We start from the raw sequence: 26,711 nt of genomic DNA on the forward strand, positions 1-26,711 counted from the left end.
CTTTTTGCAAAAATATGTAAAAATGTCAGACGGAGGTAACAAAAATAAATTAAATTAAATAAAAAAAAAAAATTCAGGCAGACCGGAACTTCACGGATATTGTAGGATGACTTAGCAGCGGTATTTCCGTCTGACGATTTAAATATACACTTAAAATAGTGCCCACTATAATATGTGAGAACGTCAGACGGAGGTAAAAAAAAAAAATTTTCGAAAAAAATTTACAAATTTGGGGTCGTCTGACACTACTTTTGCAGCGATCTAGATGTCTGACGATTTATATACAGCATTTGTGACCTTCAAACAGTAAGCCTACAAATTTTCAGCCGGAGGTACGAACATTTTTTTAGCAACTTTTTTTTGCAACTTTAAGTTGTCTGACGTCTTTTTTGCAGGGGTTTTGAGCAAAATCCTTGCAAATGGCACTGCTTCATGGTTCTCCCAACCACTTCTCAAAATTCTAGCCGGAGGTGTTATCGTAGTACCTCCGCGGCCGCCAGCTCTTAGTCTATTAAGATGAAAGTTTGAGCGAGCTTTAAAAATCTTAGAAATATTTACAAATTCAATTTACACTTTTAGTTACTACATTTAAATTGAGTTTAAGTTTTTTTACATATATTTACCCTTGTTCTTTTTTAAGATTTTATAAATTTTTCTACCATTTAGTTCAATAGGTAAAATTACTGTGCCAAAGAAGCAACGAAAGAACACGAAAATTTAAAGGAAGAAAATAAATTTAATGATCACGCAGGGTTGTGTTTTAGGGGATTTAAGGACTCTACGCAGTTTGCTTTATCGGCAACATTATATATGTACATACATATATACATACATGTACTACGTATGCTAGATACGTATATTAGTATATATATGTATATATATACCTATATGGTATATGTATACAAAATACCGGCAAGTATTTCCACGAAAAGAAGCTCTCAGCCGCCCACATCCTTTGAGAACTATTTCATGCGACTTTAACCCGCCATGGTACATTTTCCACAAAATCTATCTTTTCACAAAATACCTCCTGAAAAAAACTTCCTATTTTAGCTATTGCATTCCAAACGTTATAATTTTCTAATTACCAAAAAAAACCATATTTATTGCGGCACATTCTGAATTTAATTTCTGCACGCCATTATTCATGCTTAACCTATCACTTTGCTTGCAGGAGCACTAATAATTTTACCTACACACACCCAAACACATATATGTATGTATAAGTACATCAGTCTAATTCTTTAACTCTTCCTCCTTAAGGTGGCTCTGCTCACATCGCCGGCGTGCATTTATCGCCACTCCACAATAACGAGGATGGCACCTTTTGCCTCGAAGAGTTGCGTCGCAAAGTACGCCTGGAGGATGACCACGAGCCAATTACTTCGCTGGTAATAGTCGAGAATACACATAATATATGTGGTGGCAAGGTGATACCGCTGGAGTGGCTCGATAAGCTGGCTGCAATGTTGAATGGCGACAAACGACTACAGCCGTACGGCAATCGAATTGCTTTGCACATGGATGGGGCGCGAATCTTTAATGCCGCAGAAGCGTTACAAGTGCCTGTGGCGCGAATAGCGCGCGATTTCGATTCGGTTAGTTTTTGTTTGAGCAAAGGACTATCGGCGCCGGTGGGCTCAATACTTGTGGGACCAAAAGCCTTTATTAGAGAGTGAGTAGAGCGTGTAAGAGGAAAGCAATAATGAAATAAGAGGTATGCGAGGGAAGTATTTTGAAGCATTAGAAGGTTTGCTTTGAGTGTTTGCGAGGCAATTACTATTGCCAGCCAAGTGATTATTTGATTGCGTTAAAATGGAAAAGGATGAGAGAAGTGGACTATGTCACAATTTTATTTTGCTAGTTTGCCATTTTGTTCTTTCATTAACACCACAGTAAGATTCAGCACTGTCTTTTCGCACCTTTTGCTTCCAAATTGTTCTAATCTTCTTAATTTGTTTTTTTTTTGTATCCGTTTGATTGCCATTATTAATTTTTCTTTTCTTCTTTTAAATTACGTTTTAGAGCACGACGTCTGCGCAAGGCTTTGGGTGGGGGCATGCGCCAGGCAGGCGTTCTAGCCGCTGCCGGCATCGTAGCATTGGATAAGATAGTGCCGCTGCTGGGAAAAGATCACGAAAGGACTCGGCGCATTGCGGAAGGTAATATGGCTTGCACACCACATTTAGCAATATACTTGAGTATTGATGACAGTTAGGCAAGAAGTGAAGTGGAAAATGACGATGCTTTCCTTGATAAATGCCCTTGATTTGGGCGCACAGTAGGCGGTATTAACTTAAGTCTAGACGCTTGCCATTTTTCAGCTATATTTCAATTGACACTAAATAATTGATTCTTATAAAATGAAAACTAATCAATTCATTTTCGTTACCTCATTCTTTTTTCCCACTTTTTTTATTATCAGCAATACACAACGCCCACAGTCCCAATGTCTCAGTCGATTTAGACAGAGTTCATTCAAATATTTTGCTCATCTGCTTATCGAATCCGAAATTTACTGCCAATGACTTTGCGGAACGTTGTCTTAAAGTGACGCCCGACGAATTGGCTGCCGGCGTGTGTGGCACAAACAAAGAGCAGGGTATTGTGGTGAAAGTGAGTGCACGCGATTGGAAATTTTCACGAATTGTGTTGTATCATCAGATTAGCGACGTGGACGTCGAATTGACAATTAAGAAATTCAATTATGTAATAAAAGAAGCCGATAGCCAATGGCCTGCTTAATATTTGTACGACTTTTTATATATTCACAATAAATGTGGCACATGCATACATATATCGTTTTTTTTTTGCGTTACAAATTCATATTTTAATCTTAAAGTTAAATCGCTTAAGTCTTTTTCAAATTCTTAAACATTTCTATATCATTTATAGAGAAAATCGCTTTTCAGCCTTCAGGCAACATCGAATTGTTACGTATCCAAAAGGTTCTGAAATATTATCGGAATTTATTTCGCATAGATTTCGATGTTTGACTCGGGATCGGAAAGGTGTTCGACAATGCAAAAGTTTATTAATAATTTACGACACATACTAGCAATTACCCTAAAGCAAGCCACATTCAACAGGGTAGCAGTGACTTCGGGACTTCTCTATTTTGAGCTGCGACTGGAATGTCAATTCTTAACCTTTTACAGATCGTAATTTCAATTGTTTCATTTCAATTTCAAATCGAGAGTTGCACAACTAATTTTAAATAATAAAATGAAACGTAATTACGAACATTGTCCTGTGTGGTCCTCAATGGATAGTTGGGTTTTTATATGAAAATTATCCAATACGGAATACACAATTTTTCATTCCTGAGTTTAAGATCATTCTAAATATTTTCTTACTTTACTGTTTAAAGAGATTTAAAACGATATTGGGCATTCACAGAAATGGTGCATGTAACACAAAGAGTTAATCCCTCGTTGTTGTCTGGCCAGATTTTTGTGATTTTGGACATGAATTTAACATATTTATATCATAGCTAACGACGTGAGCTTCCTACACTTTAATTTTCTATCGATTTATGGATATAACTTCGAACAGGGCGAAAAAACACCAGACCCGGGTGCTCAACCGAAGGTTTTAAAAACTGTGTCCAACGGAGGGTTAAGTTGCACATTTATACTTTTTTGGCACAATGGTCTGGTGTGAAAAAGTCCGATTGTGTTATTAATTTTATCTTGTTAAATGACGAGTATGCAAAAATGAAAGTAACTTTTTTTATTATATTGTATATATTCAAAAACAAAACAGATACATTTATTTGTTTAAAAAACAAAAACAAAACATATATTTTTTTTAATTCCTTCAACTATTTGTTTATGAACTTTTTTTGATTTTTCGAGTTGACAAAAAAATTGCAAGTATTGCCTTTCTTATCAGAAGTAAAAGAGGGGGTCATGCGAATCTGGTACAATTCTTACATACACTTCAGGTAGTTCTATCGGAATTGAGAAGTACGAATGGAATACAAATTGTAATGGAACTATCAAAATAAGTCGTTAATTTTAGCTGGTGAATTAACCAGCCAACTACGGAAACTTACTTTTAAAAGTTACTCAAGCGACGACGAGTACTCGCATCTAAGGCACTAAGATGGTCCCATTCTTTATCCTCTCAAAGTGTTGTGCTCGTATTCAGTTCGGATCCGGTTGGAATACGCAGTTTTTTTTTTTTGAGATCGTTTCCTGCAGTCTATGGTAAAATATTGGATCCCCTGTTCAGAGGGTCTTTATACGCGTTGCCTTGTGATCGATTAAATTCGCTGACTCTATCCCAACTTATTGTTCTCGTTGCTTATTGATAAATCGCATGCCTTAGATGCCCGGACAGCTGATATACAATAATACAAGACTAATTCAAAGCCAATGGGGAACTACATATACACATACACATGCACATATGTACGTATGTGTATAACGAACTTTGTTCCAAGAGCCAAATGCGTGTGCGCTTTAACTCACTTAAAAATGTGTAAACAAATTAACAACAAACATGCCAACTATCGCTTTTAATGCATCATTCCATTCATTGACTGGCACATTTAAAATTTTATAGTATTCAGTAGTTGAACGCGAATCGGCAACAGGTTAGGAAGTGAGCAAAGTTTTATTAAAAGAAACAGAGAGCATAACTGAGTTTAATGTACACAACTCTTTTTACAACAAATTACAATTAAATTTGCAAAAATAATTAAGTAACTAATTGAACAACAACTTTTATTCAGTTTACTTACTGAAAAAAATAATGTCAATACAAAATGAATTATTATAAAATAATAAAATCAAAAATTAAATTTTAACAGTCGAGTAGAAATTGAAACAATAAATTTTATTCAAGCATTTTGTATTGTAAATTTGAAATGATTTTCTGAACAAAGAATTTTATGAAAAGTTTTTCTAAATTGTTTCGAAGGACGACTCATTTTGCAGAACCGCTATGTACATTGTAAAAAAAATTTACATAATTAATATATATTTATGTGTACAAATAAATGTAACTTGATCAATTCCATTGCGATTCCATTTACCTCCTTATCTATATCCATACAAAATATCTATCAAACAAATGAAATTAAAATTTTCTTTGTAAAATGCAACCATTCCATCAGTATTTTCTTATGACGTTGTCACGGTCAACTATCGTCAGTAAACCGATTTTACAGACAACCTCTTTTTTACTGTAGGGTAAACTAATCCCTGCAATCCCTCTTTAGTATGTAATTTATGTATGTACTATATATTAGGTACCTATTTGGAAATCGGTCCCCTACGTCAACATGACCTGACGTGGTAAGCAGTGCTCGCTAACTTAACCAAAGTGTCACTAATAACTTCTATGGCTCACAACACAAGTTACGCTCCCCATTTTTTTTTTGTGGGTGTTGCAAAAATTGTTTATGGGTGGTACTGGACATAATTTTGCCAAGTTTTAGATTTTAACGTTTTTATATTTTTATATTTTTATAAAAATAAATTTTATATACATAAACATTCAAAGTTTGTACAAAATTGAAAGCATTTAATCAAATTTCAATAAAAACTTGAATTTTTTTTAAATAAATTTCAGTAAAGTGAGAATTTTGGGATAATGTAGCTTAAAGTACCTCAAAATTTGCGTCGAGTTTTGCTAATTTTTTTTTTTCGTCTGTATTTTCTTCTTCTACGTTGTGTTAACACTCATATACCATAATTATTATAAACTCCACTAACATTCTATACACTCACTCAGTGGAAGACTTATTCTTTAAATAGATAGATTTCCTAATGTTAATACTTATCTTTCTTACATACTCACCTCTGTTAATTTCGCGGAGAGAACTGTCCGTATAAAAAAGCGGGAGCTGGACGCATATATATGTATATATAATCATAGATCTTTGTAATGAAGGAGGTGGAACGCTACTCTGAAGTAATTTATTCCCCGGGCATACCATTGCAGCGACGGCTGCTTTGATGATGCATTAGGCATTTTAAACCTCTTCATTAGCAAAAACACCAAAGCAAAAAAAAAAATAAACCTCTGTTAATCTTGTGCTATTCCACTTCTTCTTTATTTTGTTAATATTATCAATTCCTGCTTTACATAGATACTTACCTTTGTTAAGGCTAATATTTATTTACACCCACATACACACTTACGCACTTCTGTTTACTCTAACGTTAATCAACACTTACACTCCTGCATCTGTAGTTCCGTTTTCTCTGAGACCTCGTTTAATTAAAATTGTTGTTAGCTTTTAAGTGAAAATTTGTGTTTGGTGCTGACGAATAAAATATTTTCATGCAAAATTCCTCCCACATCGATATTATATGGAGAAAATGCACAGGACGACCGATAAGAGGAAACTGTCAGAAATCTACACGATGTTAAACCTACTGTTAAGTTTCACTTTATTGCATCAAAATGCAATGGACTAGAAAACTGCATAATTTGACTAAAAATTCTGATTAAAAAGTTCGAAAGTTTTATGAAAATATATGAGTTTTTAAAATTTTTTTTTAAGCTTTAGGTTCTATAGTTTTTGTTGTACTATAAGCTTTGTTTTTATGAAAAAAAATAAAATAAAATAAAAATTAATAAATAATCCAAACTTGTCAATTCATATGTATGTCGGTCTACTCTCATTGCGAACATAGCTGTATATCTGGTAGCACCGCAATAAAAACGAATTTAATCAATTAAAAATGAATTTATGCATGGAGCTTATTTCACAAACAAATTTATGCACATAAAAAATAAATGCATATAAATGAAATAAATAAATTTATGTACTTAAGTTTTCATTTTTTTAGAGCTTTGGCTTGCCGTTCATACGCGTCGAATGCAGTTAACTGATTAAGACGGCTACTGACAGAAACACGAAATGAACAAAAATAAAAATATTTCATTTTATTTGAAAAATTTCGTGAATTTTTTCATTTCCCTTTCTCTTTTAATTATGAAATAGCGGAAGATTTATTTCGAAAGAAATTATATTTGGATCAATGTGATACGTGATTTAATAATTTACGGCTATGAATTAGCACGTAGTAAAAAATATGAATTTCGGTCATACATATATCATAATTTTGGTTGAAATTATTTTTATTTTCTAAGATAATATTAGAACCATAGAAATTTCGCTTCAAGCGAGCTACTTACATACATACTTATATACATACATACTTTGCACGATTTAATTCCATTTTTTGTGGACATAATTTTTTAAAGTCACTGTAAACAACATTAATATGGCTCACTTATCAAAATGTTCGGAGTGCTTTTATAATAAAATATGTCAAACTTTTCAATGGAAACGTCGGAAGGTGCCTGACAACACTAGAAGTGCCCAAGGTCAGAAATATTAATTACAACCCTGGGAAGGACTAATAGTTGCAATAATCGATTCCAAATTATCAACCGCTCCGAGATCTCAGTTCAGGTTTTAGACCTTTTCGACGAAGCGCATTTTCATTTCGGCGGCTATGTTTAAAAATTAAGTTGCTCCTACTGAGGATAGAAAATCCTGCATGTAATTGTCAAGATATCAATGCAGCCATGGTGAGTAGTGCTTTGGTGTGGATTTTACATTAGTGGTAGCGTGAGCACTACCGGGCCATGATTATCTACTTTTTGTTGACTAAAACTATGTAAAGACAATCTAAATAATGTTTGGCTTGAATAATGTATGGCTTCAGCAAGTAAGAATGCCATGCTGCACAGCTCATCGAATAAATAATTGTTTTGCGCGTAATCGGTACTAGTGTGTCAATAGCTCATCAGTTAACATGCTAAGCCTCTTGACATGGCACAAACGATTCAGGCCCTTGAGGCATGCATTATAATTAATAATTTCAAAACTTAGCAACATTAATTTCATGTATATATATATATATATTTACGTATGCATACACTTATCAATATGTATATAGCAAATGAGCTTATAATTAATATATGAGTGCATATGTTTAGTTCGACAGTCAGTAATCCCCTTGAGGGATGCTTTGCCTATCATCTGCCAAATGCTGGCTGGGTTAAGTCAAACAGCATTGAAAGCAATATACCTACATACATATGTGCAGATTTATGTGGACACTTATGTATTTATGTATATAGCGCCGTAACTGAAGGCATATTTCTTTGGTCAACATAGAAGGCATTAACTTTCATGAACACTGACGTTTGGACGCAATGATTGTAAGCGTTGTCATTTTCAAATTTGTAGCGCTTAGGCGGCAATGGCATGGGCGAATAACGAAAATAGACAGACTGCCTAAAAGTATGTGACAATGGAATTCTTATTCATTGCATAGCTGATTTATAGCAGAATGGCACTGATACACTGGTACATTTCTGAAGGCAACTAAGCAAATATTTCTTTACAGTTCTCCGCCAAATACAAATTCAGCTGCTTTATAAAGTTGCTTCCTGCTCGACTAATTTCGCAAATAAAGTTTTTTGCGATTGCATCTGATGAAAGTAAATTATACTCAACAGTACAGGGATTTAAGTCGGATAGTCTCGGGGGGTCTTCGGAATACTTGGAATTAAAAAAAAAACAGGATCCCGGGATTGACATGTCTAGTATATACTCAGCACATCTAAAAACCCATATCTTTTTACTAATTGCCGCGTATTGTAATTTAATATTTCCTGCAAATGTAGTTTTTATTACAGATGATTTGTCAAATGCACTTCTGCTGATCGCTTTGACACATTTAGAAAAATTTCTCGGACTAAAACAGTTAAATTCTGCCAAAGAAAGAACATTGTTTACTCTCTCAACTGCGTTCTTTTTTCCAACATTTCGAGTACGGGATCGCGTTCCAGTATATTCTGGTAAACAAATTAAGTTTCGATCAGTAAGGAATTGCAACTTTTATTGCCGTTAGATAAAACCACGCCCACTTTTTCGTCCATCGTTCCATCAGTCCGTCTGATGTTGCGCGCAGTAATTCGCATTTTCTAAGAGCTTATTTTATTAAGAAAAATTAACAGCCAGTGCAAGTTAAATTTGATTTTTTCTAGTTTTTGGTGCTTGGTTTTTTTACAATAATCCACTGTATAAACTTACTTGTACAAGGGTTGTTTGAACAGTCCATGCAAAGTCAAGGAAATGTCCCTGTTGGCGCGTACTGAGGTTCTGAAAGAATACACTACAACTTTGAGCCGGTCTATCTCTTTGTGTGGGGCATTCGTTGAAATTAAGAAAGTCAAGTGATTTTTCTTTTGCATCAGGTGGGTCGCAAACTTATTGGAAATATTGTTCCAACTCGTTTAACATCCCCATCCTATTCTACAGGCTTTGATTCCTCGAACTACTATTTGTTCCCCAATCCGAAGAAATGGTGATTGCAGATACGAATGGCTATTTTTACGACTTGGACAAATTCTATTATTCGGAAGGAATCAAACAACTAGAACAGAGTTGCATTCGCTCCTAAAAGGAGATTATGTCGAAAAAAAATGGTTAACCCCAAACAATTAAGTAGTTTGTAGTTTTGCATGGATTTTCCAAACGACCCTGATTTCGCTCTCTCACAATTACATTTTTTAAATTGTATTTCAGAAATAGCATCTTTGCGTGTGCACTTGTACTGTACAAATGTATGTATGGTACATGCACATGCGGATAAAGTAAAGTTGTCGAATTTGAAACGTTGTGTGGAACTAAGTAACATTCAATACAATGCAGACCGTTCACTCTCGTTAGACTCTTTTCACGTTTAAAGTACATTTCCTTTTTTGCCTTCGCATTTGTGGTTCTTAACTCGCCAGAAAAAATGCGAGCCTTGACCGATGGCGATTAATGGAAATTAAATTCGTATTGGCAAATGGAAAATCAATTCACTTAAGTGTTGAAATGCAGCAGGGGAAGCAACAGAAGTGAAGCTTCACGTACCGCTAACAATTTCAGCAAAATGAGCGAGCCTTTCGAGTGCCATCATAAAGTTAAAACTTTATCTAAACCACACCATATAAAAATTTTTGGGATACACACAAACCTATAAAGGGCACATATATATGTATGTGTATACAGGGTCCGGCACTCGAAGTGTAACCAACTTCAGACCGCTCGCGCAGCTGATGCACGGGCTTCAGCTGTCTGTTAGTTGGCTAAATGACAATCCAGAGTATTGTTTACAAGCGCGCGAAGCGAGGTAAACGCGAGTAATGGATTTAAATAGAGTGATTTCATAATATTTGGCTGATCTCAACCAGCGATTGTTTGTGAGTTCGAGCACCTTAAAGTAAATAAAGTTTTTGTTTATCGCAGCATTACTCGTTACAATGATACTGCTAGTATCGCGAAACGTCATGGAGGTGGTCATCAAAAGACTGCAACGTCACGCGAAATGGTTCAAAAATGAAAAATGATCTCAAAGTCAGGCCTTACAAGGTCCAAAAGTCTCATAATCTCACACCAAAGCAGCAATAAGTCAGACTTGAGAGAGCGAAGGAGTTGCTTCGCTTGGCCGTAAGCGGCTAATTTCCGAATATTGTGTTTTCTGACGAGAAAATTTTTCAAATTGAGCAATTCGTAAACTCCCAAAACGATAGGGTTTATTAGACGGACCGTTCATACGAGAATTTGAGTAATCGACTGGCCACCAGGAGTCAGCACCCGCCACAGGTAATGGTTTGGGCCGCTGTAACCGCAGATGGGCACTCTCCAATCGTTTTCATCGAGCCTGGCGTCAAGGTAAATGTGAAATATTATCGGCAAAGTATTCTGGAGTTTACTTTGAAGCCGTGGGCAGTCAAACATTTCGGTGGCAGACCATGGACATTTCAACAGGCCACGGCACCGTCTCACAAAGCTCGAGTGCACCAAGAAAGGCTAAAAAACAATGTTCCGAACTTCATAACGTCCACACAATGGCTCTCAAATTCACCAGACACGAATCCGATGGATTATTCTCTTTGGGCCATTTTGGAGAGCAAGGTCTGAAACTAACCGGTATCGAGGAGCTGAAAAAAGCCATTGTCCACGAGCAGGCCACAACACCTGCAAGTCACATTCGGGCAGCTTGCGGTTTGTTACTGGACCGTTTCAAGGTCACAGTCAAGGGAAAAGGTGGTCATATCGAGCAAAAGTAATTTGATTCTTAGTTTTGTATTTTTTTTACACATTTTATATTTTGAATTGAATGAAAGTAATTTTCCAAACTAAATTTATGACCTTTTTGATTGGTTTCACTTCGTGTGCCGGACCCTGTATATACCTATATATTTAACATTTATCTGTGGGCATTTTGGCTTTTTCGCCTTGTACAAAAAGCACCAACACAATGCTGATTACCACCACCTAAAAATTGCTGCGCGCATCACTTCGGAAGTCCATGTGCCATGAAGCAGGCCAGCAGGCTTTGGCTTACTCCCAATTTCTAATAGAATTGTTAAGCGCTAAAATTATTCAAATCTCGTTTTTAGTTACCCAACCACGCTCACAGATTTTAGTTCAAATTTAATATAACAAATTTGTTCCTTGGCAAAACTTTCGCATGTTCGAGTGTAGTAATTATGCGATAGCAATTTGGAGCTTTCCTTCTGTGGCCTATCATCCTTCTCGTCTGTTTATAACATGCCTCCTTTTGCTTGCTTCAAGCACTTGTGCAGCGAAATTATTTGCATATTAAGCGGCGCTTCAGCACTTTAGGGTGTTGCTGCTGCTGTATGGAGTAAAATTTCACTGCCTCTTTCGCGTGGAATGCGCTTGCGCAACGCAGCTGTTGTTGCCGAAAGTTTTTACGCAAAAAGTCGTTACCCAAAAAAAACCCAAATGTTTTAAATTTGTGCAATACATTTCGCCTAGAGGCTCTACGCTTTCACTGAGCAGTGTGATTCGAAGATCAAAAAAAGGAAATTTATTTTAAACGAAAAGTTTAGAAAATGTGAGTTATATTGAGAAAGTTAACTAAATAAAGGTTAGAAATTTTCGTACAAAGTCTACTTAGCTTTATTTAAGTTCATTAGCAAATTAAAAAAAAAAATCAAATGAAAGGTATGATACGAAATATCAGGCTCATATTTCATGACCAGGATAAAGAAAGCTGTAAGCATTCATCAAATACGTAAATCACCATATAATTTCATATCCAACAGATGAATAGGAAGAGCTTGAATCAGCACATAAGTTATTTGACGCATAGATAATTTCGAATTGGCTTCACCATTTGGATAAATGTTTCAATTAATACTTGCGCATTGAAACACAATCTTGTTGACATTATAGTTGTATGTAACAGAAAAATATTAATAAATTCGTATAGAAGGATGATAGATTTACCATTCACCCCGTACTCGGCAACCGAATTCTGCGCGCTCATTTCACACGTATTCTCGCACTCCTCACTTGCGAAGCGAATGAAAATATTTATAAGCGAATCGCTAGCAAATTCGGCGCAAAAAGGCGACCGAGTATCGAAAATGAATTTTCTGTATTGCCATTGGCGGAAAAACAACATTCGCTTATTCTTTTCGCATTAAAATAATAGAAAGGACCTAAGTACACTTTAGTCTTATGTATATAATCTATTTAATAATTCCAAAGGCTATAGAACAAGAAACTGCAAAAATAGCTAAATATACTAGAAAAATGTACGAGTTAAAAAATCAGGAACTAAAATTATTGGAAATAAAAGAAGAAAGAATAAGGAAGAAAATTTAGAAAGAAAGATTACACAAAGAAAAGATGGATATGAAGCAAAAGAAGCTGGACCTCAAATACAGAACATAAGATTAGAATTTAGAACCACAGCTAATGAAAATGAAATCAAAAGTGGCTGAATATGTGAAGTAATTTTTAGTTTAATATTTTATGAAGTGAATGAATTTCATGCGTGATATTTATTTATTTTTTATGAACCTAGAATAATTTTTATAAACAAACACAATGAAATAAGGTGAATGATTTTGAATTTATTCAATAATTCGTCCTACAGCAAAGCATCAGCTGTTTGTCTTCTAGTGACACTAGGAGCATTAATCGCAGTCGCAGCGGAGCCAATCATATTTGTTATTCCTGATCTAGAGAAATATTTGTTCCTTGCTTGTTGTTCCTCTTGTTTGGTCATTTCTGTGCTTATCGAGCCACTGCAAATTTCCCTTTTCGGAATGGTGTACTTTCACTATTTCTTCAAAATATGCGAAACTATGAATTGAAATTCATTCCCCACAGTTTGTTGGCAACAGCCATGAACAAATAATCTTAGAACACGACACAATTTTAGCATTGGCGTTTTGAATTATGACTGGCGACAATGAAATTTATCCTTACAAATATAAATGTGTCCCTACTTGGCCGAAAGTTCGTTACGAATCTGCAAATGCAAATATGTAAAAAATATAACTTGCGTTCTTGTTTCTTCGAATCGATTATCTGCACTAAATACTTACATTGCGGTTGGCAGCTCCATAAGATTGGAGCAATTTCATATGAAACGCCGCTGACGAAGAAGGTTAACTCCCAGCTCCACATTGTAACTATCCTCCACACACTGTTCAAATTTCAATTCTTATGGGTACACAAATTTTTGAACTTAAATGACATAAATGTCAAAAGTAGATGAACTAATTTATTTGTCTTAATTGGCAACGACATAATCTCGGCGAATAAGTTCATTCGTCACTCGCAATGCAAATTTTAGGTGTGTTCGCCAAACCATTCGCTTCGCAAGTGACAATACCAGCTTTAATTAGTCGTTGCTCAGACGGCAACAAAGTAATATATAAATAACACAATCTCAATTTTTCCATAAATAAACCCTTGCCATGACCCATGTGACGTTAGTCAGTCAGCTGAGTCTTTCAAATTCGATGAGAGAGGGTTAACGGTCTGATAATGGCCACATCTTTTGAATTTTTTTTCACCGTGCACATATTACTCTTTATCCGAGGTGGGTTGATATTGAAAATAGGCGAAATCGGTCAATTTGCCTATTGTATTATTATACGCAATTTGTAAATAAGTTACTGTTATTTTACTTAGACTCTACTTTTTTTTTGTATTATGACGAAATTTGTATAGTCTTGTAACATTCAACAACTTTTAAACAGAAGCAATAAATCTTTTGTAAAAATCTCATTATAATCCTTTCGGGAAGTTGTCTCAACTTTCTGAAAATTATTTTCTGCATATTCAGAAAATCTAAAATGGTCCTTTTATCCTAGGGCATATACCAATTGAGTGCTCGGTGCATACTAATAAATCTTACTTAGTTAAATAGTATCTACAGACTATTCGATCTAGAGTTTGCTATACCAATATTTCTTTTCCATTCGAGAATTTCGTCCCGCTATTCATTAGCTCTCTTTTTTTTCTAGCACCCATAGAATACACAAGTATCTCGTTATTTCGTTACAAGTCGTTAAATTTAAAATAAATAAAATGACTTTTTAAATAAAATTACTTATAACGAATTTTATCGTGACTAAAATAAATAATTATTGAATAACACCTAAAGCATTTTATTAGGTAAAAGTATCAAGACTGGACTTAATTTTATTTCCTAATATTTGTACATCGACATCTTTAAAGGAACTTCTTAGCGCTTGAGAAAAACTTTAAAATTTGTTTATTGATTGCATAAATTTACCATTTTAGGTATGCAAACTTTATTCTTGTATTAAGTCCCAAACATTTAATAAAAAATCTCTCTTCTCTAAAAATTCGCAAAAGTGTATCAAAGCTAAGCTTAATTTTTACATCTAATGACATTTCAAAAATCTGCTTTATAATAAAAACGAGTAGTAATGAAAGTAGCTTCTTCTTTGTATCTTGATTAATATCAGCTTAATTATGGCTTGAATTAAAATCATACGATAAATTTGGAGTTAAAGCCTAAACTACAGTTAACATAGAAAACATAGAGGTTTTAGATTCCTAAGGGTGGTGGCCCAATGTAGGCTGGCTTTGCTTGGCTTTGCTTGGCTTTGAAAACTTGTATGGCCAAATGGGCGCTTTGAACGCTGTCAAAACAATTATATGACTCGTGAAAGGAAACAGGGATGTAAGCCATATTCAATAATATTGGATTGGGGAGTGAGTTCGTAGCATATTTACCGAAGACTTTTATTTAATAAAAAAAACATTTATTATATCAATAAGTTAGTTAGATGTTGCTGTTACAACCTCTACCCACCTCTCGACCAATTTGTTGATGCCGTTCCGCCAAGAATATAAGAACCTCTTTATTATCGAAGGTTACGAACGCCCTTCATATGGTTTGACAGGTAACGGAAAAGGTGGTAATCGGTCTTTGCAACGTCCGGAGAATACGGCGGATGCTGAAGGACCTCCCGCTCGAGCTCTTGGAGTGCAGCTTTGACGACCTGTGCAACATGGGGCCTGGCGTTATGGTAAAGGAGTGTGGTTAGACCATGTCAACCAGTTCTTTTCAGTCGCATAGCCTCATTCACGTGGTGTAGCTGCGCAATGTAGAGCTGCTGGTTGACCGTGCCATTCTTTTCGAGGATTTCCCAGTGCACCATGTCCTCCCAGTCCCACCAAAAACATTTCATGATCTTCTTTCGATGAAGATCCGGCTTGACTCTCGGCTTTGGCGTATCTCCTGAAGCTACCCAGTCCTTTCTTTCACATAGGCACCATTTCTCACCTCCCGTGACGATTCGGTACAAAAAGCACTGTTTATGACCGCGTGTTGCTCGATGGCGGGCGACATGCTGAGAAGGAATTTGAAGGCGAGTTTCCTTGTTCTTTTCGCTGAGCTCGTAACTCCCAATGTTTTGGTAAAAACCATTGACCGTGCTGTAGACTCGCCTATGACACCTTGTTGATTTTTGCCTTCTGGGTATTACACTTCTAAGCTTAAAAACTAATAAAAAATTAAATAATTGGAAAATGCAATTAACATAGTTTTGTAGACCAGAAAGAGTTTTGTCGAATGAAAACTTACCTTTTCCAAACAGCAACCAAATCGTTGTAAAATAAAAGGAAATACAATATAAAAACGCTATGAACTTATTCCCCAACCCATTGCATTATACATTTTTGAATCATGATATTGACTAGAAGCTGTGAAAACATGTGGGACATTTTTCTTTTAATCTTAAAAATGTACAGGATAAGACGCCAATCAGTTTAATGACGAAAGTTTTAGGTGCGCCAATTCAAGAAATCACTGCGAATGCCCCTGCCATTGTTCAACGTGTTGCACGGATTGCTAAAGAATTCTTCAAAAAAGTATTCAACCAGGACTCCAATATCTTCTCGATGCAGATTATTTATAACACTAGATAGTCATAGTTCTATGTCGTTTTTGTTAGCCACTACTTAGTCATACGGCGACAACAAAATTGCAGAAAAAGAGCCGTTTAATAAGCAAAACGACAAAATCTATGCTAGAACTTCTAAAAATGCAAAAAATGTGCCAAGGGTTCGACATGGCCACCATTTAGCCTCCGTAATGGTTTGGTGAAAAGTGTCTTGTAAAGGCGTTACATCTCTTCATTTCTATTAAAAAAGGGTTAAGACCGGGGCAAAAATGTACCAGGAGGATGTCTTAGAAGGCGTGTTGAAAGCAGTTAAGCAGTACTTTCTTCAATGGAGAGCTTTGGATCTTCCAGCAAGAATCCGCCCCAGCCCATAAGGAAAAAACCACCTGGCAGTGGTTAAAAACCAATATTCTTGGGTTGTTAGACACAAAAGATTGGTCGTCTGGAAGTCCAGATCTATGGATTCAGTACCGTTTACGGTCAGAATTGGCGAAAAAGACCTGTTGAATAGCTCACAGAAATTTGGAGAGTCTCAAAGAATCTTTGGTTCGACTTCAATATAAATAGAAACTGTGCGTGCTGAAATAACTGAATAATATAAATACAATAACAATACAAATACGATAAAAATGCTTTACACAGTCAATTTTTTTATAGCGCTGCCATCTGAATTTTATTGTGAAAATAGCAGCCTTTCACATATTTCAGCTGAATATTAATATACAGGTATCAAATTCAACGTGTTTAAACAGTCTTTGATAAACTACTACTCTAATAAATACTACTGGCCAATGTTGCCACCTATTTTCTTCTTTTTGGAAATTAATAAATGAGTTGGAAAAATATTTTAATTGTAAAAAAGAGATATATCATTGTAAAAGTAAATATACAATAATATTTGGAGAAATAATATTTTGGAAGACGTTGCCATATAATTTTAAATAAAAATTAAAAATTAATAAACGAATTTAGTTGGATGGTAGGTAATAATTAAACAAAATGTTTTCACGAGAATTAATGAAGACTTAATTACAATTATTTGTGTATGGCGTTGCCACCTAGCTTTTAAGGTGCAAATGTTAAATAGTAGTAAAATCGAATTAAGTAGTAGGATGCATGTATCGAGTTAGTTATGATTGAGAGCATTTTAAGTGAAAATCATTCTTGATCGGGGATGCCACTTTATTTCTATTTTAATTTTTTTCGAAATTTGGCTTATAATGCAAACAAAGTATGTACACCTACTTTTTGAAGCTGCGATAAACGAAAACTGTATTGAAAAGAGGAGCCCATAGCCACGGCGAAAGAATTCAATAGGCTCTCAGCGAATTTGAAGGCATCCCTGATTTTATGACGTCACTGAGTTTGTGTTGTTGATAACTCAAAATATTATGTAAAATTGGAACTAAAATTCCGTTGATAAAAATAAAAAAAAAATTAACCTCGAATAGATCGACCTGGTCACACTGCCTCTGAGTTGAATTATACGCCTCTATAATAATGGCTGATGTAGATATTCTTATTTCGCGCCTTTAAATATGCCTCCAGGCGGTATATACTTTACAAAAGTATACACGTGTGCCCGTGTGTGCGCAGGCGCGTGTGTTTACTTGGCATGAGATGACTGTTGATGTTGCAAACTTCAAGAATTTCAACAACGCCTTCAACTATTTGCATATGCATGAGCGTGTGTTAGTGTGTACGGCTATGTATGGAATTTGTATTCGATATTGAGTAACGGGAATAACGGTACTTACGCCGTTCGCTTTATGAGCATTTGAGTCGCGTGCGGTGGTTAGCTGCAGAAATTTAAGAGGAGTGCAATTTACAGATAATTTTGTGAAACAATTTGTTAAAGTGGTATGTAGAAATAGCCATTGCAGCCGGTACATACATGCATATATATATAATTCAAAATATTCAAAATTGTAATAAAGAGGTACACTATGATCGTTTTATTTCCATTTTTTCAAGGACATGGCCGGAGAGGATGGTGACAAGCTATTTCAGATATGGGGAATCGAACTTCATCAATAGTTTTTTGAGTTTTCTGGACGCCTTCATAACATTTTTTTTTTTTTAATTGTGCCGCTAACATGTCACTAAAACTTGATATTTTCAATCTTATACCTGCACCTAAATATTTATTTATTATTTATTTAGTCCATAAACACAAGTTTCCTACATATATACAAGTTTCATACAATAAATTACAACGAAAAGTAGAACATGACTTACATTACTAAATAAAAAATCACATAAAAAGTAATTAAAAATACACTTTCCGGAGATGAAAAATCTCGAAATAAAAGCGAGAGGACCGATCTTCGTACTTCCAAAGAGTATAGGTTAACCAAAAGTAAACGAGATGTGGTGAGATAAATTTGTGGAAATTGGTCAACAAAGCCCTATGAAGGCAGAGCGTATTTAAGAAAATTTGTTTGGACCCGTTCAATGCTTTTTATATAAATCTTATGGCTTGGTATCCAATAGAAAATAGCGTATTTCAAATTGGATCGAACGAAAGACGTACAGTGACTCAATAAAGAACTCGGACACCCAAGTGATGATTTTAATTCAAGAAATATATTATATATTTAAATGCAAATCTAATGCGCTTATGTGTCTCATTTACATTCGTTCTTCTAGCGCTTTTTTCGAAACTACAAGAAACATAGACAAAAATCAACTTATTCCTACATAGAAAATACAAGCATAAAAACTTAGCAAAATACATGACAAAAAAGACCTCGGACATATATATAGAGTTAGGCCAATAATATTTAAGAAAAAACAATATAATTAATATTTAGTCGGCAAGCCTTTATTTTTTCTCACAGCATTCAGTCTTCTTGGCATGGATTCGATCAGCTTCTTGCACATTAAAGGATCTATTTTCTTTCACTAGGTCTTTCTTGTTTCTAACAACATCCTTTTTCAGTTGGTTTTCCAAATAAGCAGCCATATGTTCAATTAAATTGATGTCTGGAGATTGCGAAGCTGTTTCAAGTACTTTAGGGCAGTCGTACAGAAGCCACAGACAGGCATCGAGTGCTTTATGCTTGGAATTGTTGTCTTGATAATACTGGAAATTATCCTTAATTCTTTTCAGTTCTTTCGACCACATTTTCTTTCGGTATGGTTTGTAATCCACATTGCCGTTGATGAAGCATAAATTTCCAGTACCAGCAGCGGACATACAACCTCATACCATTACCAACCCATCCCCATGTTTAACTGTCGGACGTAAGTTTTTTTTTCAGCAACTCTTCATTAGGTCTCCTCCACACATATGATTGTCCACCTGGCCTAAATATATTAAACTTGCGTTCATCTGCAAATAAAACGAGCTGCCAGAATTCGAAATCCTTGACGCCATGACGCTTTGCGAATTTTATTCTCTTGTGTCGGTTAATCTCGTTGATGAAAGGTTTTTTTCATGCAACTCTTCCATTATAATAATTCTTTTGCAACCCTTTACGTATACCTTCGGGGTTGCAGTTAATATTAATGTGTTGGGTGACTTCTGTTGCGAGCTTAGGAGTGCTCACATTAGGACTTTTCTTAATTTGTTGAACTATCCACCGTACATCTGTAGCCGAAAACACTTCTGGTTGTCTCGATTTCTTCTTATTTTCCAAGGATTTTGTTTCTTTGAAACGTTTTATTACGTCGTATACAGTCGAACGGGATCTATCCGCCATTTGTGTGATTTTCCGAACGGTTTTACCCTTTTCATGCTGAATCAAAATTAGGTTTCTCACTTCAATTGAGCTTTGTCCACGCTTGTCTACCCAAGTTTATAATTAGGACTTTTATTCAACAGAACGTGACTAAAGTTTTATTGTAATTCATTACGTTTGGTTCTGCCTTTGCACTGTTCTACCGAGAGCAAATTAATTGTGGGATTCCCCGTTTTAAAGTGCTAAACAACCCCAATAATGCCAGGCACCAAATTTGCGAATGCTGCATGATAAATTTTGTATAACAAGGAGGTGGTAAAGGATTTGTAAATTAATATTTACTATTTTTAAAATCCTATTTGAATATCCAATAGAAAAAATGAAAATAAAAAAATTCAACTTGCATTTCCTACAAAAATTTTAAATTTGAAGCTGTATGCTATGCGAGTTCTTTATTGAGTCACTGTATAAGTTTGTGCAATAGAAGAAGCGGATCCACTGTGGCGGTTATACGTTTACAGATTTGTGCTCGTTGCCAAAAAAAAAACAAATTTCAAAAAAATGTTGAGCTCCGAAGTACAAGGAGAGAAGACTTAGCGTCAAGGTGGAAGATCCCGGGATGCCAGCGAATTCGTCATTCGTATACGTCGCCATGTTCACAAAAAGAGATCAAAACCCAGTCCACGAGACAAGTCACACAGTCAAAAGAAGAAACAGACACATGTAGCACATCTATCATAGACGAATCGAGTAAGCAGAAAGCAAAGAAAAAGGGAACGATTAAAAACTTTACTGCATGCATGGAAGGTCTCTCAATTGCAAAAAAAAATTTCAACCAACCTTTTTAAATTTTTTAAATTATAGCAGATACTAAGCAGGTACTGCTTGGAGTCTATGTTCATAATGATTGACTATTTGCTGAGCATATTCAATTATTTTCTTATTTGAATCTTATACCTTTTTGAATAGCTTAAAAGACATACTTATTTAAAAAAAAAATGCAGAATACTTTCTATACAATTCTTTTAAATGATGTGAAGTAGGAGGGAATTAAAGAAAAATCGGAAATTCAAAACCTCAATGAGCAGCCCTTTTCAATCTAATTTTACTTATGATTTCTAAGGGTTTTTCAATAAGGGCGGGTAGATGTTGAAGTGGAATTAAATGGCGTTTGCTGTGTGGCACGTAGTGCCGTCGTGCTTGAACCACATGTCGTCTAGGTCCATATGGTTCAACACTCATTTTGATAATAAAGTTTTATAGTTTGAACGTGCTGTTCAATCGTGTGACTTGCCATGATGATTTGGCATAAGCAACTGAATAATAAACAAAAGATTTGACAGATGTCACCAAAACAAAATGGCTGCCACAGTGCGCCAAAATCGACCCGCGCCAATTGAAAATCCCTTTATTAGCTCGCATACAAAGTTTATGGCAAGTTCACATTATAACATAATATTTGCCCCACCCTGTAATATGTGTAATTAATTTATGTGTAAGTGCTTCTGCTAGAAAAAGATATGAATTGATCTGTATGGCGCCTAAAAGTATGCAACAGCTTACTTCAATATTCACTCCAATAGATTTGAAGCGTCATATATACATATATTCTTGTTTATACATACTTACATACAGCCATATATACATTCAGTCATACATAAATTAATACATGCCATATAACACAGCTGAAGAACACAACTTAATGCAACAACAACGCATTATATTTATCAACTTTGTAGGCAAAAAGTGGCATGACTCACCCATCTATTTTTATATTTACTTATTTGTTTGCTTCGCTAGGTTTTTGTTTCTGTTTCCCATTCTACATTTGTTTGGTATTTGACAACACATTTCACATGTCAGGATGGCCGAGCGGTCTAAGGCGCCAGACTCAAGAGCGATTCTTGCTCACAAAATGTGCTCCCATAAGAGCCCATTAGATTTGTGAGTTTCAAACTGAGCGTTCTGGTCCTCTCTGAGGGCGTGGGTTCGAATCCCACTTCTGACAAATACTTTTTTTATAAAATTATATAATAAATTCATATAATAAATTTTTATATTATATATGTAATAAATTTTTTTTTAATAAATTATATAAATTTTTATTTATTTTAATGATTTCATTTGCGGAGGCGTAGTAAAATATTAATATGTAATATATACATATGTTTGTGTGAATAGGTATAATAGTGTGGTAGGATTTTGGATTGAACTGTAAACACAAAATTTACGATATCGAATTCGTAACTAAAATTATTTTAATAAAAAAAACAAACAAAAAATTGCTTCACTTTAAACTTTTGACATAAACTGTGTTTGTTGTCAAGGGTGCAATTTAGAAGTAAGTTAAAAGGGGCATAAGTTTATCCCCTTTCTGAGAAGGTAGCAAAAATTGAAAAGGCTCGATGTAAACTACACAATAATTGTATGCTATTTCGTGAATGGTACTTAATTATTTATATTTTTAACTTAACCATTCCCGTATATTTGTCATGTACTTGGCATCTACTTTAACAATTTCTGCAACTTTCGTTACTTTTCACATAAGTTTTGACAACTTATATTTTAAAAGCTAGAAGTTTCACATAAAAAATATATGTTTGCCATTCTCAGAAGACCTGTGTTAAGCCGTGTACGAGTTTTGGATATTAGCTGTGCCATATCCAACCAAGCCCAATGAATTTGATTGGTTGGCTCTTCCAACTTTTAAATCTGCCGCACAGAAAGTATTTGACTGTCGTTGGATTTCAATTTATTCGGTTTCGTTCCAGTTCGTTCCTTGAGATGGGCTAATTATTTTTCCAGGAGAAACGTAAGATAATCAGAATTTGATCTAAATAAAATTTATTTAAATAAAATAACACTCTTTAGATAACAAATTATTTATTTTGTTTGCGTAGAAGCGTCTACCAAAGGATTGGACGTATCAGACTCGTTCCAGCAATGCCCTCTTGCGATCTGGCCCGACCTCGAAATCCGTTGCGGAAAAGTGACACACTCAAACTCTTTCACCTGTTTTCAATGAAGAGTCACACCATTTTACCCAATCTTTTCTTCTCATTTTGTCTTTTGGGACATGAAAAAACAGAATGCCCTGTTTTGCCCACGTTTTGTGCTACAACAAAAACAGTTGTTTAAAATCATTTATTGATTTTATTTAAAATTATTGTATTACATGTGTTTAATTTTTTAGTAAATAAATAAATTTAATAAAGGTGCTTGCTAATGCTCACCACCTTTTAAGCTGCTAGCTTGCTGAGCACCATCTTCAGTACTTTTACTTTTGCTTCGTAGTTTTCGTAATGGTCACGATTACCGCGCAAGAGAGCGTCCCGTTGCCCTTTTGGCTGCCAGTTAGGCTTGTATTTAGAGTGGTAAGTAGTAAATACTTAATTGACGTTTACATAAAAGTTCGACTGCAGTATTCCTTCTTAATAACAGTATTCCCTTTTAATTTTTTTAGCAAAAGTTTTCATTCTATGATTTTAAGTACCTTTTCTTTGCTTGAAATAAAAAGTAGCTTTTCCAAGAGGACATCACGAATTTATTAAGTCGCTCAAGATGGCTAACACAGAGTAAAAATAAGACTTCTTACATCATTGTTAATTATTGCTTCATGCTCAATTTGAAAATCTATTGCTTTGGAAATTTTAATGTTCTTTTAGCGGAATTATTTATTAAAAAAAAACAGAAGGTATTTCTTTAATCGTAATTTCAGCGCTCTTAAAATGTGTGTTAATTTATAATACTATAAAAGAAAGACACTACAAAAAAAATATTACATTACCGGTGATGTTGCATGAGCGTCTAGTAGATCCTCGTCAGTCAAAGCTCTATGGGAAGCATTAACTAAAACGACATATTCATCAAAATATTTCGCATCTTCTATGTGTATTTTGGTTCGATGTCTGAAAGTAGTTTTTGCATTTTAGATCAAGTAATACAATAAATTTCGCACACTAAATACAACAGATAAGGTGCTCACTATACTCCTGCTGTGATACCGCGCTACGCTCCACTCGGTCACATCCATTCCGAGGGTTAAAACTAGGATTAAGTAATAACATAGTTAAAATCTCGAAAAAAAAAATTATTTTGTGCGTGCGGTGCAAGTGCTGTCACTGCATTTCCACTCAAATATGTTGTGCGCCTAATTTTTGTGAAATAAGAAGTGCCTAATAAGAAAGCCTCTATATATTTCCACAATATTAAAATTAAACGTTTTTTTCAACAAAATTTATTTAAAAGTATAAAACTATCAACGTATATATATAAACGTATATATGATATATATTATTTTTAGTGACCGTCCCCGTTTGCATTCTGAGCGACTCTCCTCGATTTGTCAGGAGATATCTTCGTCGACCGACGCTGCAATTCGGATATGGCGATGTAACATTGCACACTACCTAGTTGCAGGGCTACCAGCTCGCTGACAGAAGTATGAAAAGAAGAGGAGAGGCAAATGATGACGACGAGTTATAGAGATATGCAAAGATGCTCGTAAATAACACGGACTCCAGGTGAAAATAAGAATATGGGTTATGCTAAACAAAATTTTCTTATTGACCTAGAGCACTCTGAACTCAAATAAACACTAAGATGAATATTAAAAATTTATCTTTCCGAATTATTGGAACTACAACTAAAACAAAATGGTATATTGGGAACAACAACATTTTCGGTTTCTGCCCTCTCAGATAGCATTGCACGACGCAGCGAAGCAAATGTCGGGCGCACAAAATATAACGATTCGTAAAAAATTCGCAGGAATTCGCACTCGTTGTCATGAGCAAAATGTATTGGGTGTTTTTTTAGCTGCATGAGCTACCGATATCGACAACTATGGTTTGACAGCTGGTAATGGCTAACTGCGTTGGCATTTCTGAATTGTTTCACGTCAGAACAACAAAACGCTTCCAGATTGGGGAAATTTACTTTGAACAAAATAAATTTGTTCGCGAAGTACATAGATCAAAGTGAAGAAAAAGTTGTCGAAATGTCGATTTGTCTTTGTTCCCAACTTGCTTCGACTGCGTGAAAAATTTTATGTAAGAATCTTGGTTTACGGGCCTATAAAATACAGCTCGTACAAGAATTCAAGCCAAATAGACATCCTTTGCGTCGCAGTTCGCTGGACGTATTTAGATTTATAAGAAAAAGTAGTCAAAAATTGGACTGGTCGCATGGGCCATGGAACTCGGAGCCACGGCTGACATGTGCCGGATATCATATTCAGTAATAAATGCCAACTATCTCTTAGATTATAATAAAAATATTCATTTCAATAATATTTCTGTTTTGTATCTGAAGCTCTTAAAAACCCTAATTATACTAGCTAGGATAAATACAATAAATAAAAGTAAAGTTGAGCTCGCAGAATATGTAAAATGGTGGCAATGGCGGCCAAGAAGAAGAAGAAGTCAAACTACCTTTAAATTATTGTATGTATTTGTTTCTAAATTGAAAACGGAAGTTTTCATAACCTTTAATTAGCTTGCCTCATTCACATGTTTGCTTTATGGAACGAGCCATACTAGGTGTGTTCAAAAAATATCGCGAATTTTTAATTTTCGCAGGTCACGTATATTCGAATTTCGATTTTTTTCTGGCGATATGTTGGTACTCAAGTCTCTCACTCATGCCGACGAGTTCGGCCATTTTGAATGTTCAGTTAATTGTTGACAGCTGCTTTGCTTGCACGTGTTTTGGCTCGTCTTCGATTTTTTACCTATTCAAAAAGATGGATCAAAGAACCTGTATCAATTTTTGTGTGAAAAACGAAATTAAGTGCGCGGATGCATTCCGAATGTTGACTGTGTCATACGGAGAAGCTAGTTTGCACCAAAGCAACGTTTATCGGTGGTACAAAATGTTCTCAGAAGGCCGAGAAGATGTGAACGACGAAAAGCGTGCCGGACGCATGAGCACTTCAACAACAGACGAAAAAATTGATGAAGTGAAGAAAATGGTATTGGCCAATCGTCGAATCACCGTTAGAGAAGTTTCTGACGACCTAGACATATCGATTGGCTCGTGCCATTCGATTTTTTGCAATGATATGATATCGACCAAAAGCAGCATCGCATGAACATTGCTAATGAGATGTTAGACTCTGTCCGCGACCACCCAAATTTGCTGCAGAGGGTCATAACTGGTGACGAATCGTTGGTTTATGGTTATAACGTGGAAACAAAAGCTCAATCATCTCAATGGAAGCTGCCGCACGAACCAAGACCGAAAAAGGCGCGCCAAGTTCGGTCGAATGTAAAAGTTTTGCTTACTGTTTTCTTCGATTGCAGGGGCGTTGTGCATCATGAGTTCTTGTCACAGGGTAAAACGGTCAATAAGGAATATTACCTGCAAGTACTTTGCGCAATTTGCGCGAAGCAATCCGCCAGAAACGCCCGGATTTGTGGAAGAACAAAAATTGGCTCTTGGATCACGATAACGCCCCTGCTCACACATCGTTGCTGGTGCGCGACTTTTTGGCCAAAAACGACACACTAATGATGCCACAGCTTTTCCTTATTCCTGAAACTGAAGAGGCCCATGAAAGGACGACGCTACCCTACAATCGACGAGATATAGATGGCATCGAAGGAGGAGTTGAACAAGATAAAAAAATGATTTTTTGAAGTGCTTCGAAGATTGGAAAAAACTTTGGCACAAGTGCATAATATCTCATTGGGATTACTTGAAGGGGACAAAATTGATATTGATGAATAAATAAATAATTAAAAAAAACACAAAATTTGCGATACCTTTTGAACAATCCTTGTATATGGACCGGAAATT

The 26,711-nt window shown here is 35.3% G+C and overlaps 1 protein-coding gene and 1 non-coding gene across 2 annotated transcripts in view; both read left to right on the forward strand.

Annotated features, from left to right (window-relative positions):
• The window catches only part of LOC129253147 (uncharacterized), a 32,562-nt gene extending 29,769 nt beyond the window's left edge, over positions 1-2,793 (forward strand). Inside the window, exons 4-6 of the mRNA XM_054891412.1 lie at positions 1,264-1,675; positions 2,026-2,162; positions 2,426-2,793. Coding sequence (XP_054747387.1) covers positions 1,264-1,675; positions 2,026-2,162; positions 2,426-2,745 — 869 coding nt within the window. The 3' untranslated portion in view covers positions 2,746-2,793. The remainder of the gene's footprint in view (positions 1-1,263; positions 1,676-2,025; positions 2,163-2,425) is intronic.
• An 18,978-nt stretch (positions 2,794-21,771) lies between these two features.
• Positions 21,772-21,921, forward strand: Trnal-caa (transfer RNA leucine (anticodon CAA)). The gene is made up of 2 exons: positions 21,772-21,809; positions 21,877-21,921. It is a non-coding gene; the product is annotated as a tRNA-Leu (tRNA).
• Positions 21,922-26,711: the final 4,790 nt, after the last annotated feature.

Source organism: Anastrepha obliqua, chromosome 1 (assembly GCF_027943255.1).
Source record: "Anastrepha obliqua isolate idAnaObli1 chromosome 1, idAnaObli1_1.0, whole genome shotgun sequence".
NCBI classification, from domain to species: Eukaryota; Metazoa; Arthropoda; class Insecta; order Diptera; family Tephritidae; genus Anastrepha; species Anastrepha obliqua.